General features: G+C 39.2%; 1 protein-coding gene across 1 annotated transcript in view; it reads right to left on the bottom strand.

Annotated features, from left to right (window-relative positions):
• Positions 1 to 12,513: 12,513 nt before the first annotated feature.
• LOC122540627 (NF-kappa-B inhibitor delta-like) overlaps positions 12,514 to 15,531 on the bottom strand; it is a 123,932-nt gene continuing 120,914 nt past the window's right edge. The window contains exons 11-12 of the mRNA XM_043676599.1: positions 14,558 to 14,722; positions 12,514 to 13,159 (exon numbers count right to left, since the gene is read on the bottom strand). Coding sequence (XP_043532534.1) covers positions 13,094 to 13,159; positions 14,558 to 14,722 — 231 coding nt within the window. The 3' untranslated portion in view covers positions 12,514 to 13,093. The remainder of the gene's footprint in view (positions 13,160 to 14,557; positions 14,723 to 15,531) is intronic.

Genomic DNA, 15,531 nt, shown 5'->3' with positions numbered 1-15,531 from the left:
CAAGAGACTTAATAATGAATACCGTGGTATGCCACTGGACGCAGACTTCCGGTCAGAAAAACACCTTTCAATCATCACCCTCTGCTTCCTGCCACTAAGCCAATTTTGAACTTTCCTACAAAGTCTGTCATGCGGGACCTTGTCAAAAGCATTACCCTTACCCATGCACCTCGTCATCTCCTTGAAGAATTCAAACAAATTTGTTAAACATGATTTCCCATTTACAAAGCCATGTTGACTATATTGATTAATCTTTGCCTGTCCAAGTAGAGATTAATATGTTTCCCTCAGAAGTCTTTCTGACCGGTAGTTTCCTTGTTTATCTTTACCACCCTTCTTGAATAATGGTACCACATTAGCTGTCTTCCAGTCCTCACACACCCCTCTTATGGCCAGAGAGAATTTGAAAATTAATGTCAGAGCCCCTGCAATCTCTAACTTTGTCTTTTTCTGCAGTCTTGGATACATTACAAAGTGGGGATTTATCTACTTTAAAGACTGCTAAAACATTTTTTACCTCCTTCCTCTCAATGCTTATCTATTTTAAATATCGATGCAAAGTACTCATTCAAAATCTCTGCTATGTCTTTCAGCTCCACACACGTAATGCCGCTTTGGTCACTAATGGTTTACCTGGTTATTCTTTTTCCCCTGATGAACTTACAAAATATCCAGGTTGTCAGCGTTGGTGGTCTTTTGTTGTGTCCAGCAGACTCAGCTCTTTCCTAATTATGTGGAGGTTCTCTATTTGGTTGTATACTGGCACCTACAATTCTGGAAGCTCAAGAGGGTGAGATGGTTCATCTGCTATGTATTTCTGGCTGATTCAGCCTTTTTATTTGTAATTCTGCTGGGTTCTGCCATCATTACTTGTCCACCATCATTCAAGACTGCGTGTGATAGGACTGCTGAAGTTTGATTTGGTTGCTTAGTAATCGATTTACTTAGCCACATCTATAGCATACTGCTATCAATGTTTAGCATGACATCTATTGTAGCTTCACCATGTTGATAGCTCAGTTTCTTTTTGGCATGATCTTCTACAATCCTCATCTGGGGATTGATTAGTCACCTGGCTTGTTGGTAATGATGTAATGACAGAAAATGATTTTTTGGAAAAGATAGGACTTGACCTGGACTTTCTAGCCGAGAATAAGGCACAATGCCACTGCACCACAGAGCCCCCTATTTTATGAAGGTACCAGATTGTGGTGGAATATAATTATACTACTAATTGCCTCATGGATACCACATATTGAGCTGTTAGATCTTGTTCGCATCTGTCTCATTAAATATATAATGTGGAGGTGCTGGTGTTGGACTGGAGTGGACAAAGTTGAAAAATCACATGACACCAGATTACAGTCCGACAGGTTTATTTGAAAGTACAAGCTTTTGGAGAGCTGCTCCATTGTGAGGCATCTATGAGGCAGGATACATAGGACAGAGGATTTATAAATAAAAGATCAAAGTGTCATACACCTAATGTGATGTATTAGACAAACCTAGATGGCTGTTAAGTCTTTAATCACTGAGAATGGGGTTGCAGGGTTCGATTGATTAATATGTAAATTCCAGAATTTCTTTCAAGTCACTGCCAGAGGGTCATAGAGTTGTAGAGTTATAGAGTCATAGAGATTTAAAGCACGGAAACAGACCCTTCGGTCCAACTCGTCCATGCTGACCAGATATCCCAACCCAATCTAGTCTCACCTGCCAGCACGTGGCCCATATCCCGCTAAACTCTTCCTATTCATATACTCATCCCCATGCCTTTTAAATGTTGCAATTGTACTAGCCTCCACCACTTCCTCTGGCAGCTCATTCCATACACGTACCACCCTCTGCGTGAAAACGTTGCCCCTTAGGTCTCTTTTATATATTTCCCCTCTCACCCTAAACTTATGACCTCTAGTTCTGAACTTCCTCACCCCAGGGAAAAGACTTTGTCTATTTATCCTACGCATTTCCCTCATAATTTTGTAAAACCTCTATGAGGTCATCCCTCAGCCTCTGATGCATATTCAACCTCTCCCTATATCTCAAATCCTCCAACCCTGGCAACATCTTTGTAAATCTTTTCTGAACTCTTTCAAGTTTCACAACATCTTTCTGATAGGAAGGAGACCAGAATTGCACGCAATATTTCAACAGTGGCCTAACCAATGTCCTGTACAGCTGCAACATGACCTCCCAACTCCTGTACTCAGTACTCTGATCAATAAAGGAAAGCATACCAAATGCCTTCTTCACTATCCTGTCTACCTGCAACTCCACTTTCAAGGATCTGTGAACCTGCACTTCAAGGTTCTTTTGTTCAGCAACACTCCCGAGGACCTTACCATTAAGTGTATAAGTCTTGCTAAAATTTGCTTTCCCAAAATGCAGCACCTCACATTTATCTAAATTAAACTCCATCTGCCACTTCTCAGCCCATTGGTCCATCAGCTCAGACAATGCATTAAAGGTGTGAGGTTAGAGTCTGTCTGTGTCCCAACCTGGAGTTAGACTGGTTTTATTTCCAAAGTAGTAATTTATAAAATATCACATTGACTGACTGCCTACAGGTTGCTTGCTTTTTGAACAAAATAGCATGTATCTGCAAATACAAATCTGTAAATAAAAATTCACCCCATAGACTTATCTATGTGTGTGTGTGTGTGTGAGGGAGAGAGGGAAAGGGAAAGCGTTTGTGTGGGAGAGAAGATGAGAGTGTGTTTGTGTATGTGAGGGAGAGAGAGAGTGTGTATATGCACACGCATATGAGAGTGTCCGTGCATGCTTGAGAGAGCATGTGCACGAGTGTGATGACAGCGGGTGTGTCTGTGTGTGTTTGTGTGTCTGTGTGTATGACAGCAGGTCTGTGCATGTGTGTGTGTGCGTGTGAGTGGTGGGGTCATCTGTAATGTGACATGAACCCAAGATCCCAGTTGAGGCTGTCCTCATGGGTATCGAACTTGGCTATCAGCCTCTGCTCGGTGACTCTCTGTTGTTGCACATTCTGAAGTCTGCCTTGGAAGATGTTCACCCAAAGATCTGAGGCTGAATGTCTTTGACTGTAGAAAAGTAATATGCTGAAAGAATATCCTTATTGTGGCAATGATAATTGGTTGTCTGAAGGACATTGGTGGTTAATCCTACTGATATTGTCATGAATGAATGCGTCTGTGATAAATAATTTGTGAAGATGAGGTTAAGTAGATTATTTTGCTTTGTCTCCCTCACTTGCCACATGCTTTCTGGCAGTTAAAGCAGGCGGGGAAACATAGGTGTTTTTGTTTCCCTAACCTGAAAACTGCTCAAGACATACCAAGAAATGGCAGAACTATCAACACGTGCAGCAATGAACAGAGGATGTGTGGATCGTGGATAGGGAGAGAAAAGACAGTGCTCTTATGAGAATAATAAAGTAAATATGCCATGTTAAAATATCAAGGTGCTCATGAGCCTCCTGACAATTATTTAATTTTCACTGTTCCAAACTATTATACTTCCCTCAATAAAATAGAGTCATGTTAACTGTTAACTAGAGTCACTGTTTAAGGTAAATTCCTTGGTAATCTGCCTGACTCCTGCAAAATACTACCAAGGGATTGAGCATTGACTTTTAACAGTGCCTGTAACTTCTATTCACCTCTCTGCAAGATTGTTTGCATTGATCTGCAAGTGGGGCTTGCATTGTCAATGCTGTGCTCCAAATCTAATCAAGATTTCTTCTGGAGAAGGGGGAATTGCTAGCTTGCCTGAAGATGAGGGGTTTGAAGAAAGGTCATTCAATTTACTTCAGAGTTGAAACATAAATATGGAGACAGGAGCTGATGATGCAAATGAATCTGTTCTAAGGCTTGGTTAATTGCAATTATTTTTCATCACCCTGTTCAGATATGTCATGATACACATCTGGGGTAAGTAAGGACTTGAACCTGGATTTTCTGACCCAAAGATAGGGACACTACTGCTTTGCCACACAAGCCCTCTGGATTAATTAAAAATTTCCTTATCTTCCCATTCCTCCTTATCAACTTTCATATCACTAAGATTTCATGAAAAATGCCATCTTTCACAATGCAAATATAATTAAAGCAGAATTTCTCTCAGTATTTCCCCCTGCCTTCACAAGAACAAGCCAGTGCATGAAAACCCAATCTTCAAAGGAGCCAACCAGAAGCAACACTTCATTTGAGAGGAGGTAACAAGCTGCAATTTTATAGATTCATAGGACTCACTGTTCACTGTTTCCCTATCCGCAGATGCTGCCAAATTTGCTGAGTTTATTCAGCATTGTTTTATTTCCAATCTCTATGGTTCTATTTTGCCAAGACAATTGCTTTTTGAGCAGTCTCAACCATTGTCATCATTGGGTAATATATTTGCCATTGTTTTGCAAAATGCAGTCTACAAGTACAGAAAAGTCTACAATCTGCATGTGTTGACTGTTACTACACGTAATTGTCAGCCTTGGAGAATGCTATATTTCCAGTGTCATCTGCCTCTCAGACCCTCTCAATTCAGGTGACATTTGTTTTTTGCCATCCTTAGGTTCTCTCTTACGAATACTGCTGCAAAACAAGCCTTTGATTGCACTGCAGCCTCCTCTGTGAGCAAAGCTTAAAGAGGAGTGTGCTCAAAGTCTGATTTCTGACACATATCTTTCTCACAATCTTTCCAGCCTTGGAGCCTTCAAACCCCTTGATCTGCATGTTCAAGTGGTATAGTAGCTGTGAGAAATGTCTCTACATTTTAAACTACATATGATCTTGGGAGCATGGAAGTTGAAGGCAGCCAGGACCAGGCCTTTCCTGCAGCAAAAGGAGATTACAGCTGGAATCTGTCCATTCCTTGTTCACACTCAAAGTGTTTGAGACCTCCTTTGAGATTTTTTATGAGCCACACTCAAATGATACAAACAGAAACAAAAAACAGAAAGGGTCTGCAGATCTGACTGTATCTGTGAAGACAAGTCAGAGTTAACATTTCAGGTCCAGTGGAGCACTTCCTCAGAACTGACCCAAAATATTAACTCTGACTTCTCTTCACAGATGCAGCCAGATCTGCTGAACTTTTCCAGCAACTTCTGTTTTTGTTTCTGATTTACAGCATCCATGGTTTGTTAGGTTTTTATTCACCTGATAAAATACCATCCTCTGAGCAAGTACCTCCTTTTGGCTCAGGACATAGATGTAGCCTCAAACCAATCAATGGAACATTGTAGACAGTTCCCATTAGAAACAAGAGAACAGGATGGACACAGTTGATTTGACAGACAAGTTTTGAGAAGATTTGTAGCTCAGATTGAGGTTTTAGATGTAGGTTTACCTCAAAACCCTCTAAAATCTATGGGCGCAATATGCTAAAACTGGCCTGAAAATGGGAAACGAATGCCATCCAACAGAGTGCCACCCACAAACAGCTGTACTTCCTGCACGAATGCCTAAGGAAGCAGGTACTACCTAAATGTCTTCATACAAACCTCCCCTTAACATCCCCCTAGCCATTAGAATAGCAGAGCAAAACGGCTGCAGAATGCTTAGAGAAATGATTAATGATGCCCACAGCAGACTCCGTAAATACAACCGGGAAATTTTGCATCAAAAATCTTTACTCAGTCATGCAACAGACCATGAATGGACAGACACAGTACAACAAGCCATAGATATTAGACAGTGACAAACACAGAAAATGAAAAAAACTAGGCCTGCAGAAGAAACTAGACAAACTTACACAAAGTAACAACACTGACAACACAGAAACAAGGATAAAAAAGCTTATCTGACCAACCCTTAACAGACACTGAAAAAGCCATCTTAGTAAGAGGATTAAATTACAACTGCCAGGATGTGGACAAGAAATATTTCTTAGCAGCATTAGAAACAACACTAAAAGACAACCAACTCACAGAAGAAACCCAACAAACCAACATTAAGCAGAAAAAAGGGAAGAAAATACACTCAATACACAAGAAAGGAAAGCACCGGAAAGACTAAAAAAGATAAAAACATTGTTATCCTACCTGCAGACAAAGGACGCTTGACAGTCATTCTAAGTTGAAGAGACTACATTGAAAAAGCAAATGCACTACTTACAGATACCAACACTTACCAACAAGTGGCAATAGACCTGACCCCACAACTAGAGAACCAAATCACAGCCCTACTCAAAAACCTTTAGAAATCTGGACAAATAAATAAGACCGACTTCCAAAAAATGAAACCAGATGGATCCAACACACCATGCTTCTATGGATTACTCAAAATTCACAAACCAGGAGCCCTCCCCATAGTCTCGCTACCTGGAACACCAAAACCTACATCCATTTGACAGACAGATCGGATTTCCTTAAATTAAACCATGGCATCAAGCTATGCAGTTTTAAAAGTTAATTTCATGTTGGCGAAATGCAACACTTATAGTTTAGTATGATGGTGACAGTAGGGATGAAAGGAGTTTTCCTGTTAGACATTTGAGAGACTGCTTTATTGCAATAATTGTTCAAACATGGAGGGATGAAATAAGAGTTATTGTTGCATATTGGGATTGAAGGGGCATCAGCATTATCCATGTAATTTCTGGCAGGCCACATCCACAATATTGTATCCAGTTTTGGTCAGTGCACTTTTAGGAATGATGTAAGGGTCCTTGAAGATGCAGAGGAGATTTATCAGAGATTAAGGATATTAGCTTCAAGATTATGTTGGAGAAGTTGGGAAAAAAGGATATTGAGGGAAGTTTGGTGGATGTGTAGGTGATTATGGCAGGTTCAGATAGCGTAGGCATGGAAACACCATTTCCATTTACAAATATTAGAGATGCAGATATAAGGTTTTGGGGCAAAAGACTTGGAATGGTTTGAGAGTATGTGAAATAGGACTCTTTACACAGTCAGTGATAATAACCAGGAATTTGCTGACCAGGAGGGTGGTGGAAGCAACAAAGTGTAAAAAGACAATTGAATAATTGAGGGAAATAAATTTATAGAATTACAGGGGTATTGTGGGGAAATGGAACTGATCGAACTGTTCTACAGATAGCCAACATAGATCCAGTGGGCCAAATGGCCTCTAACTGAGTCATAGCTGACTAGGAACGTGAGAGATGACCAAGTGCCCTTTTGAGTGCTTTATCTGCTGAAGGTAATGAGGCTTGGTCCACCTTTATTTTGGGATGTGACTGCTGAAAATGTACAATGAAACAGCAAACAAAGGATGCCCATGTAACAGCCAGGAGTGTTCTCTTACAGTCCATTGGAAGCAGCCATATCACGCTTGGAGAAGGTGGGGGGAGCTGATCACAGGTATATTGAGTTGGAGCCTCTGAATAGAGTAAAAATTTGTTGAAATGAGGCATGATCATCCCTACTTTTAAGATGAGGAGTCCACTATGTGACCATTGAAATCTCAAGTTGTTTTTAATCTGCTCTCCCAGAAATACCAGAAGTGATCACTCTTCATGTACCTTAAGTAACAAGAGTAGAGAGTTCTTAAACCAGGTCAAAATTTTGAAAGAATCTTGACCTGCTATAACCCTAAACCTAATCCTTAGTGTTATTACTGTGTTTTGAAATATTATTCTATACACTGCTTGATGGTTCATCTGGCCTTGTGCCAGAAAGCTGTAGAAACCCAGAGCAATCAGGGTGTTTCATGACAGGGGACAATGGTGGGCTATTTATCAATACAACTGCACAGGAATTGTTGCCGCTGGCTGAGCGCTTGCTGTGTATTGTGGCAACAGTGATGAATCATTTTTTTGTGGTTGCATCAACAGCACATAGCATAAACACAGAAACTGGGTTCAACTTTACAGTTAAAAGGAAGTCCTAATCATTCAAATGCACAATGCAAACAAGTGTGAAAACACCATGCCTTTCTCACCCTATTTGTTGGTTAGCTCTTGCATAAACCCAGAGATACCTCTCGGTCACTGTTTTGTTACTGTTACTCTATGTAGGTATTCTGTTGCTTTCTCCCATACTGTAACAATCAGATTCATTAGGCTAATCATAATGCAAGAGTGAAATAAATGGTACTCAAAGCATGAGGCAATCACCTCTGAAATTATCTTCGATCTGGTCAAGGAATTGAACATTCTTAGTCAATTCCAAACAATTTAAACAATCTGAGGAAAATCCAAATTTTCCTGACTTTTTTCAGAATTTGGAAAAGGGAGAAAATTTCAGTTCAACAATTAAACTGAAACGCTGCAGTTTGCAGAGTATCAAGATGCAAGTGATTTTTCAATAAAGTATGAGAAACAAAGGTGAAAGATTAAGGCTGCAAAATTAAACTTTTTAGCTCTGATGGTGGGGGGATGCCAGTGAATGGAAAATATGGAAGTTGGGAGTCTGCTTCTTATGGTTATAGTAGGGCCATCCAATGCATAAAGTGTTAGATTGAGGCATCCACTGTACTTTCAAGTTCTATTAATGCCATCACTTAAATATCTGCTTAACTGGTCAAGGGACCTCTCCTTCACAATTCCACTTTCAGGCAAGGCGATCTTCTCTTATTGTGATTTGGAGATGCCGGTATTGGATTGGGGTGTACAAAGTTAAAAATCACACAACACCAAGTTATAGTCCAACAGGTTTAATTGGAAGCACACTAGCTTTCCGAGCATCACTCCTTCATCAGGTGGTAGTGGCCACTACCACCTGATGAAGGAGCAACGCTCCGAAAGCTAGTGTGCTTCCAATTAAACCTGTTGGACTATAACCTGGTGTTGTGTGATTTTTAACTTTCTCTTATTGCAGCAGACTTCGTGGAAGTAATGTGTTAGAGCTGGCAGAAGTTTGTTCAGTCTGAAGGGATCATTTATGGATTTGAAAGGTCCTGAGTAGAGAACTTACTGTGGGGGTCTTAGGCGCTATAGCCATAGTTCCCTTGGAATGCAAAACAATGAGAAAATGGAACAGTTTTGGTACTGAGAGGGAAGATATTTACAGAGAAGGATAAGGATTCTCAAAAGAAGATTTTTTCTATCTTTGAGGAATATTCTTATATTGATCTCAGCCTGGGACAGTGTTTGCATTGACTATGCCAAGTAACTAAGACAATGGTCACAGAACCATGTCTCCACCCCCAAACCGCAGCCTCTGAGCAGAAGGAGGAAGAGTATGAGATCAACAGAATGATGACTTCATCGCGAGGACCAAAGACTCTTTAGTTCTTGATATTATGTATGAGATCATAAATTCCCCACAACTCAGACTTTGGGCATTAGTGATGTGAGTCATGGCTTTAATGACACTAGCCTTTGAATGTTCCCTTTGTACACATTCCTCAAATCATAGATTACTCAGACAAGGAGGAATCAGATTGTGATTCATCACCAGGTCATATTCATACATTTCCTTCATAGTTGACCAAGACTGGTTCAAAGTAGACTTTGCTGTATAGTCTACTTTCTAGGCTGCAGTTGTTACACATTATAGAAGGACAAAGTTACAGGAGAATACAATTTCTTTTCGAAATAGCATTGACATTGGACATATGTTCAACTTCACTGGCATTATATTTGGGCTCGGTTATAATACAATTTAAAATCAAGTAAAAGCACAAGTGAAAATTTAACAGCATGAGTCAGTAAATGCAAAATTCTTTGTATGCTAAGATTTATTATGACTATTTTTAATATGCATACACATAGGAAAGCCAGTTAAACCAGCAAAATGTGACATTGTGCATTCACAATAAAATTATATTCTTAAAAAAAAGAATATGATCAATTTTTAATTATTTTCCATTGCCCTCACAAATTACAAAGCTATTTGTAACAAATAATTCCAAACTGGAAACAAAAATAAATACAGAAAGCATTGTAAAACATCAGAACAACAGTGCCACATTTAATTTGTAACATTATGTTAAAAATATTCTTCCAAACCTAAGTAGTAAGGGGTGGATGCAAAAGTTGGCTCAATCCTAGATGAGGAGCAGAGTAAAGAGACATTTTTTCTTGAAATGGCAAAAGCTTCAAAGTTAATAGTGAATCTTATGGCTGTAATAATGAGGATTGTTGTTACTGAATAATAAACACAGGTTTAATTCTGGGTCAGATGTTAGCATCCAGCCTTCCCAAGGATAGCAAGAATTTAAAATAGAAGGAAGCTTCATCTTGTCTACACTATTTAACTGTGTGCTACCATTAGATTCACATCAATTATTATGCACAGGACACACTGGCATATTTGTCTGGCTAAGGTTGCTTCGGTGGATGGTTTTTAATCCTAATATCTTTGGACATGTTATGACACATCTCTGTGGCAGCTAGGGTTTAAACCTGGACCCTCTGCCCCAGACTTGGGAAATATCACCATTGTGCCACAAGAGACCCTGAATGACATTATTTGCTTGATATTTGTAGTGAAATTGTGAACTACTGCTGAAAATACCAAATAGTGAATATAGTAAATCTTGATCCTTAGGGTGAGTTAATTAGTGCCCAATTGGGGCTAATTTTGCTCTCATACCATCAGGAACTCAGCTGAGTCTAGCTAAAGTTATCTGAACACAACTTATATCACTTGGTTGAAGATTACAGCAAGAACTGCAAACCCCAGTCAGAATAATTGTTTTAAAGTAGTTGTATCTTATTTATAACTGTCTAACTATTTTGGAAAGATGGAACAGAGGCCTTTCCATTTTCTTTCTTAAACCTATTGGAAGGGTAACCATGGAATAGGTTCTGGCTGTTCCAACTTAATTGAAATTAAGCACAAGTCCATCAGATATACATTTGTGGAGGAAGTGATGGTGTAGAAAGAAACATGAGTTTGATGTAAGGGAATGCCTTCCAGCTTCTGCCCTGTGATGCATTGTGATGAAGTAGGGTATTTGATTGTGATTAATTTGACCCGTAAATGATCAAGTGATATTATTGCATGCAGTTCAAAAGGTGTATTGCTTATCATTGCAGAATAAGAAAGCACATCAAATATTTTGTCATGACACTTGCGTGCTTTTCAAGTCATAATGCATACTATCATAAAGCCAAAAGCTGTCAAGTGAAAAAGCCCAGCCACACTGATACAGTGTATTTACATATGATTTATACAAAGATACAAATAAGTAATTCAGATTGCATGGCAATCAACAGTTCATTTCATAGAAATAATGAAGAAACATCCTGCTTCTAAATGAAAATCACAGATTTGGGTGTAGACAAGGATTGCTCCTTTGAGCAACAAGTTCCTACAGACATTGCCTTGGTACCATATAGTTTCTTACAAGCAATGTCCTAAGCTGAAGTCAATATAGGCTGGTGTATAAATAATAACAATAATGTAGCATAATGTAAAATGATTAAGACCTGAGTAAAAGGTAGATGGCAATAAAATAATCTTGTTTTTGTATGAACCAGCTGTTTTAATTCAAAATACAAAATATGTTGGAAATAATTTTGTAGAATAAGGATCAATGTGAATCCTTTCAGTGTTTTTGTGGCTTGAATTCTGCTGTACTCTTTAGCTATTTCAAATCTTGGAAAACATCCCATCATGTTAGTACAGTCTCTGCCACTGATAAATCTTGTTGATGTGTGGTAGAAGCTATAATGGCGTTACTGACAGAAAAATAGTTTATTTGAGTTTTCTCTATCAATCATCTTAACAATATCTCTTTAAATTTCCTTTAATTGGAACAATAAAAGACCCAAAACAAAATTGCAGTAGGAATGTATTCACAACTGCCAAACGTACTTTATGACTGCAATCCTTGTAATTGTTGCAAAGTATCTAGTTGTCTGGGTAACACATTTGGATATACAGGATCTGGAACACTATTGCCATTGATGAAAGTGCTATAAATTGCTACTGAACATGTGCAGACGAAGAATTGCAATACATTTCTTGGCAAGCACACATTCAAACTATTCAACAATATTAATGGAACATTCTTCAAGGACAGCTTGCTATTCAGTGGATTTCCTTAACCAAAGCATTAAAGTTCCCTGAAACCTTAGTTATTTGAAAATTAGAAGTAATCAAGAATCTATTATAGACTAATTACAGAAGATGTCTATTCAGCCGTACATGGTTTTACCAGGTCTCTACAAGAGCAATCTAGCTAGTCCCACTTCCTCACTTTTACCTGTAGCCATGCAAATTATTTTCCCTTCAGGTGATTATCCAATTCCTTTCAGAAAATCATGATTGAGTTAAGCCCCACCACACTTGCAACCAGGGGATTCCAGACTCTAACCATGCACTACTTGGAAAGGTTTTCCTTGAGTCACCATTATGGGTAGCACAATGGCTCAGTGATCAGCACTACTGCCTCACAGCACCAGGGACCCAGGTTCAATTCCAGCCTTGGCAACTGTCTGTGTGGAGTTTGCACGTTCTCCCTCTGTCTGCATGGGTTTCCTCTGGGTGGTCCGGTTTCCTCCCACAGTCCAAAGATGTGCAGGTTAGGTGAATTGGCCATGCTAAATTACCCATAGGGTTCAGGGATGTGTAGGTTAGGTGCATTCGTCAGGGGTAAATATGTAATAGTAGGGGAAGGGGTCTGTGTGGGTTACTCTTTGGAGGGTCAGTGTGGTTTTGTTGGGCTGAATGGCCTGTTCACGCTGTAAGGATTCTATGATTCTTTTTGCCAATCACAAACAGTACAATGAATTTTCAATGATCAAACTGACTAGTCAGGTTTACATTGAGTTCAAAAACTACTTTTACTTAAAGGATAAAAATGATTTGTTTATACAATTTATCATTGAGCTGTGTTATTCCCAATCCATCAACTCAATGAAGGCTATTTCTTTGGCTGTAAGGAGTTTTACGGCATGCTTACATTATGAAGGGACTATACAAATCTTTCTCCGAATTGAATCAGAATTATGAGTTTCATAGAATTCTGTGTTAAAAACAGATGTTGTTTTTAATGGAAACAAATTTGCCCTTATGCTTGTTGAGTGCTAAAAAGGTAAAGATTGTTCCAGTAATTTGTTGAATGTGATACTGTGATGTATTAAAGTACAGTGGCAGCTACACCTTGAAGTCTTACATATGAATGCACATTAAAACATTCCTAATATAAGGTACATGTTCATTCCGCAGGAGTGAAGATAGCAGGAATAGTCCAGATTGGGGACTACATTTCTAGGATGCAGCATTTCGAGGGTTTGATCCTGTTCCAATTCTCCCTTTCTTCAAGAGGTACCTGATCTGTAGAGTCATAAAGATGTTTACAATAAGTTCCAAAATATAGATGAAATTCACTTATATTGGTTAAGATCACATTCTGATACCACACAGTTAACGAGCAATATTTTAGCAATATACACAATATTCCAAATACCATTGCCGTTGATGTAGACTGGCTAGCAGGAGTAGGTCTGGACCATCCAGTGATCCTGACTTGTGCTGGCATCAAGTAAGGCTAGATGCATGAATTTTAGCAAGGTAAATTTGAGTTACTCAATTTAATAGGTTGTTGCACATGAAGAGCTGGTGAAGTGAGCAGCAGGGTGGATGCATTACGTCTCGTGAAGCAACAGCATTAAAAATGTTTGCTGTTTGCCCTTGAAGTGTTGATATGTACATAATGTGGGAGGTTGGTTTTGTTGACATAACTAAGAAATGATTCTGGAAAGAGTAATCATTTTTGTACATTTGGTAAAACTATGCACCTATAGGAAATCCTCAGGTGATTTTAGAAGTTGTGTTACATGAGATGCAGGAGAGGACAATTTCCCTTTTTGCAGTGGAGGAGTATCCCGTTTTGAAAGCAAATGTTGAATCTGTCAGGACAGAGTTGGTACAGTAAGTGAATGAAGTCTACTGTTGCTAGGGACTCCTGGGATAAATTGTGATGGACACTTCTGGTCATTAAATGTAATGACAGATTGGTGTGCTCACCTTTAAATACAGTTTAGTAAAATTTGACATCAGTCAGGATGCAAAAGGAGCTGTAGTAGATTCATCACTTATTTATACATCCCTCCCTTTTGCCTTTTGATTGAATATGTGGTGGGGGTGATGAGCGGCCTTTTTGAACAGTTATGGTCCTTGTGTCACAAGATACCCACAGTGCTGTCAGAAAGGGGATTCATGGACTTTGACAGTGAGAGAATAGAGTTTATATTTCTAAGTCAGCTTGGATGTGGCTTTGAGGATAACATGCAAATGAAGGTGCTCCAATGCAAGTTCTGCCCTTGTCCTTCTAGATATTAGAGTTTGCAGGTTGAGAGGGTGTTGTTGAAGGAGCATCTTGTACACACTGCTGCCACTATACATCAATGATGGAGGGAATGAATATTGGTGGTGCTCATCAAGTGAGGTGCTTTTGCCTTGGTTCCTTGACTGAGCTACAGATGGTGGTCAGGCTTTGGGGATACAGGAAGTTAGTTACTCACCACAGAGTTCTTAGGCTCTGATCTAACCTTGTAGCCATAATATTTATATGGCTATTCCACTTCAGTTTCTGATCAATGGTAAACCTTGCATAATGTTAATAGGGGTTTCAGTGATGGTAATGCCATTGAACACCAAGTCATTACAGGAATGGAGGAGTGACTTAAAAAATAAAACCAACAAGGGAATTATTCATCTGCTTTTTCTCACCCGGTCTCCTTCTTCTCCCGGTTGCACCAGATGAATGGGTTGATCATTTTCCAGGTTCCGAATGCTGGGATCAGCTCCATGATATAACAGCAGTTTGATTATCCTCTCTTGATTTCTCTCATTTTGGAGACCTGCAGCCATATGCAATGCAGTATTTCCATGAGCCTGATAGAAGTGGGATAAAATTGGTTGAGATCATGTTCTTCTCTTTTGATAATTACCAGTTCATTGCCTTTTTAATCTTTTTTGCCACATTTCTGACAGTCTTTTCTGTTCACCACTATTCACCTCAAAATTAAGTGTGAATTTCTATACACAAGGGAGCATAATTGAACGTTCTGGCCGTTAGCACGAAGGGAAAGGATATCAGATTAGCTGGTTATACCTCTCTCCAAATTGAGCCTTCCATTGAGGAAAATTATGGAGAGAGGATTAACAGGAAATTAAAACCATTCCATCCTTTTTAAAGGTTGCTACAGGATAACATTACCCCAGGAGTCTCAGTTTTGCATTCCAGATATTTAAAAACAAATGCCTTGTAATATGGTGTGCAATATTAATGTAAGAAGAGAGTGGTGCACTTATGGAACGAGCTGCCAGAAGAAATGGTGGAGGTGGATACAATCATAACGTTTAAGAGGCATCTGGATACATACATGAATAGGAAGCGTTTAGGTGGATTAGGGCCAAATGCTGGCAAATGGTACTTGGTCAGTTTGGGATGTCTGGTCAGCACAGATGAGTGGGGTCGAAGAGTCTGTCTCCATGCTGAATGATGCTATTCATCATTTTCCCCTACTCAAGGCTAGAGATGGATGTTCAGATAAATATTTTTAAAACAGAATACTTGAGATTGAGAAATAAACCTTGGGGACTTGAGCTCAAGTCATCAATTACCCTTCCTACATCAGTTTTGGGGATGACTCATGATTTTGCTTAAATTGAGTTCTGATCCCAGGCATGCTATTGTGGAC

This window comes from Chiloscyllium plagiosum, chromosome 35 (genome assembly GCF_004010195.1).
Source record: "Chiloscyllium plagiosum isolate BGI_BamShark_2017 chromosome 35, ASM401019v2, whole genome shotgun sequence".
In the NCBI taxonomy this organism is placed as follows: Eukaryota; Metazoa; Chordata; class Chondrichthyes; order Orectolobiformes; family Hemiscylliidae; genus Chiloscyllium; species Chiloscyllium plagiosum.
Note: the sequence above shows the minus strand (reverse complement) of the source record. Positions and strands in the feature narration are given on the sequence as shown.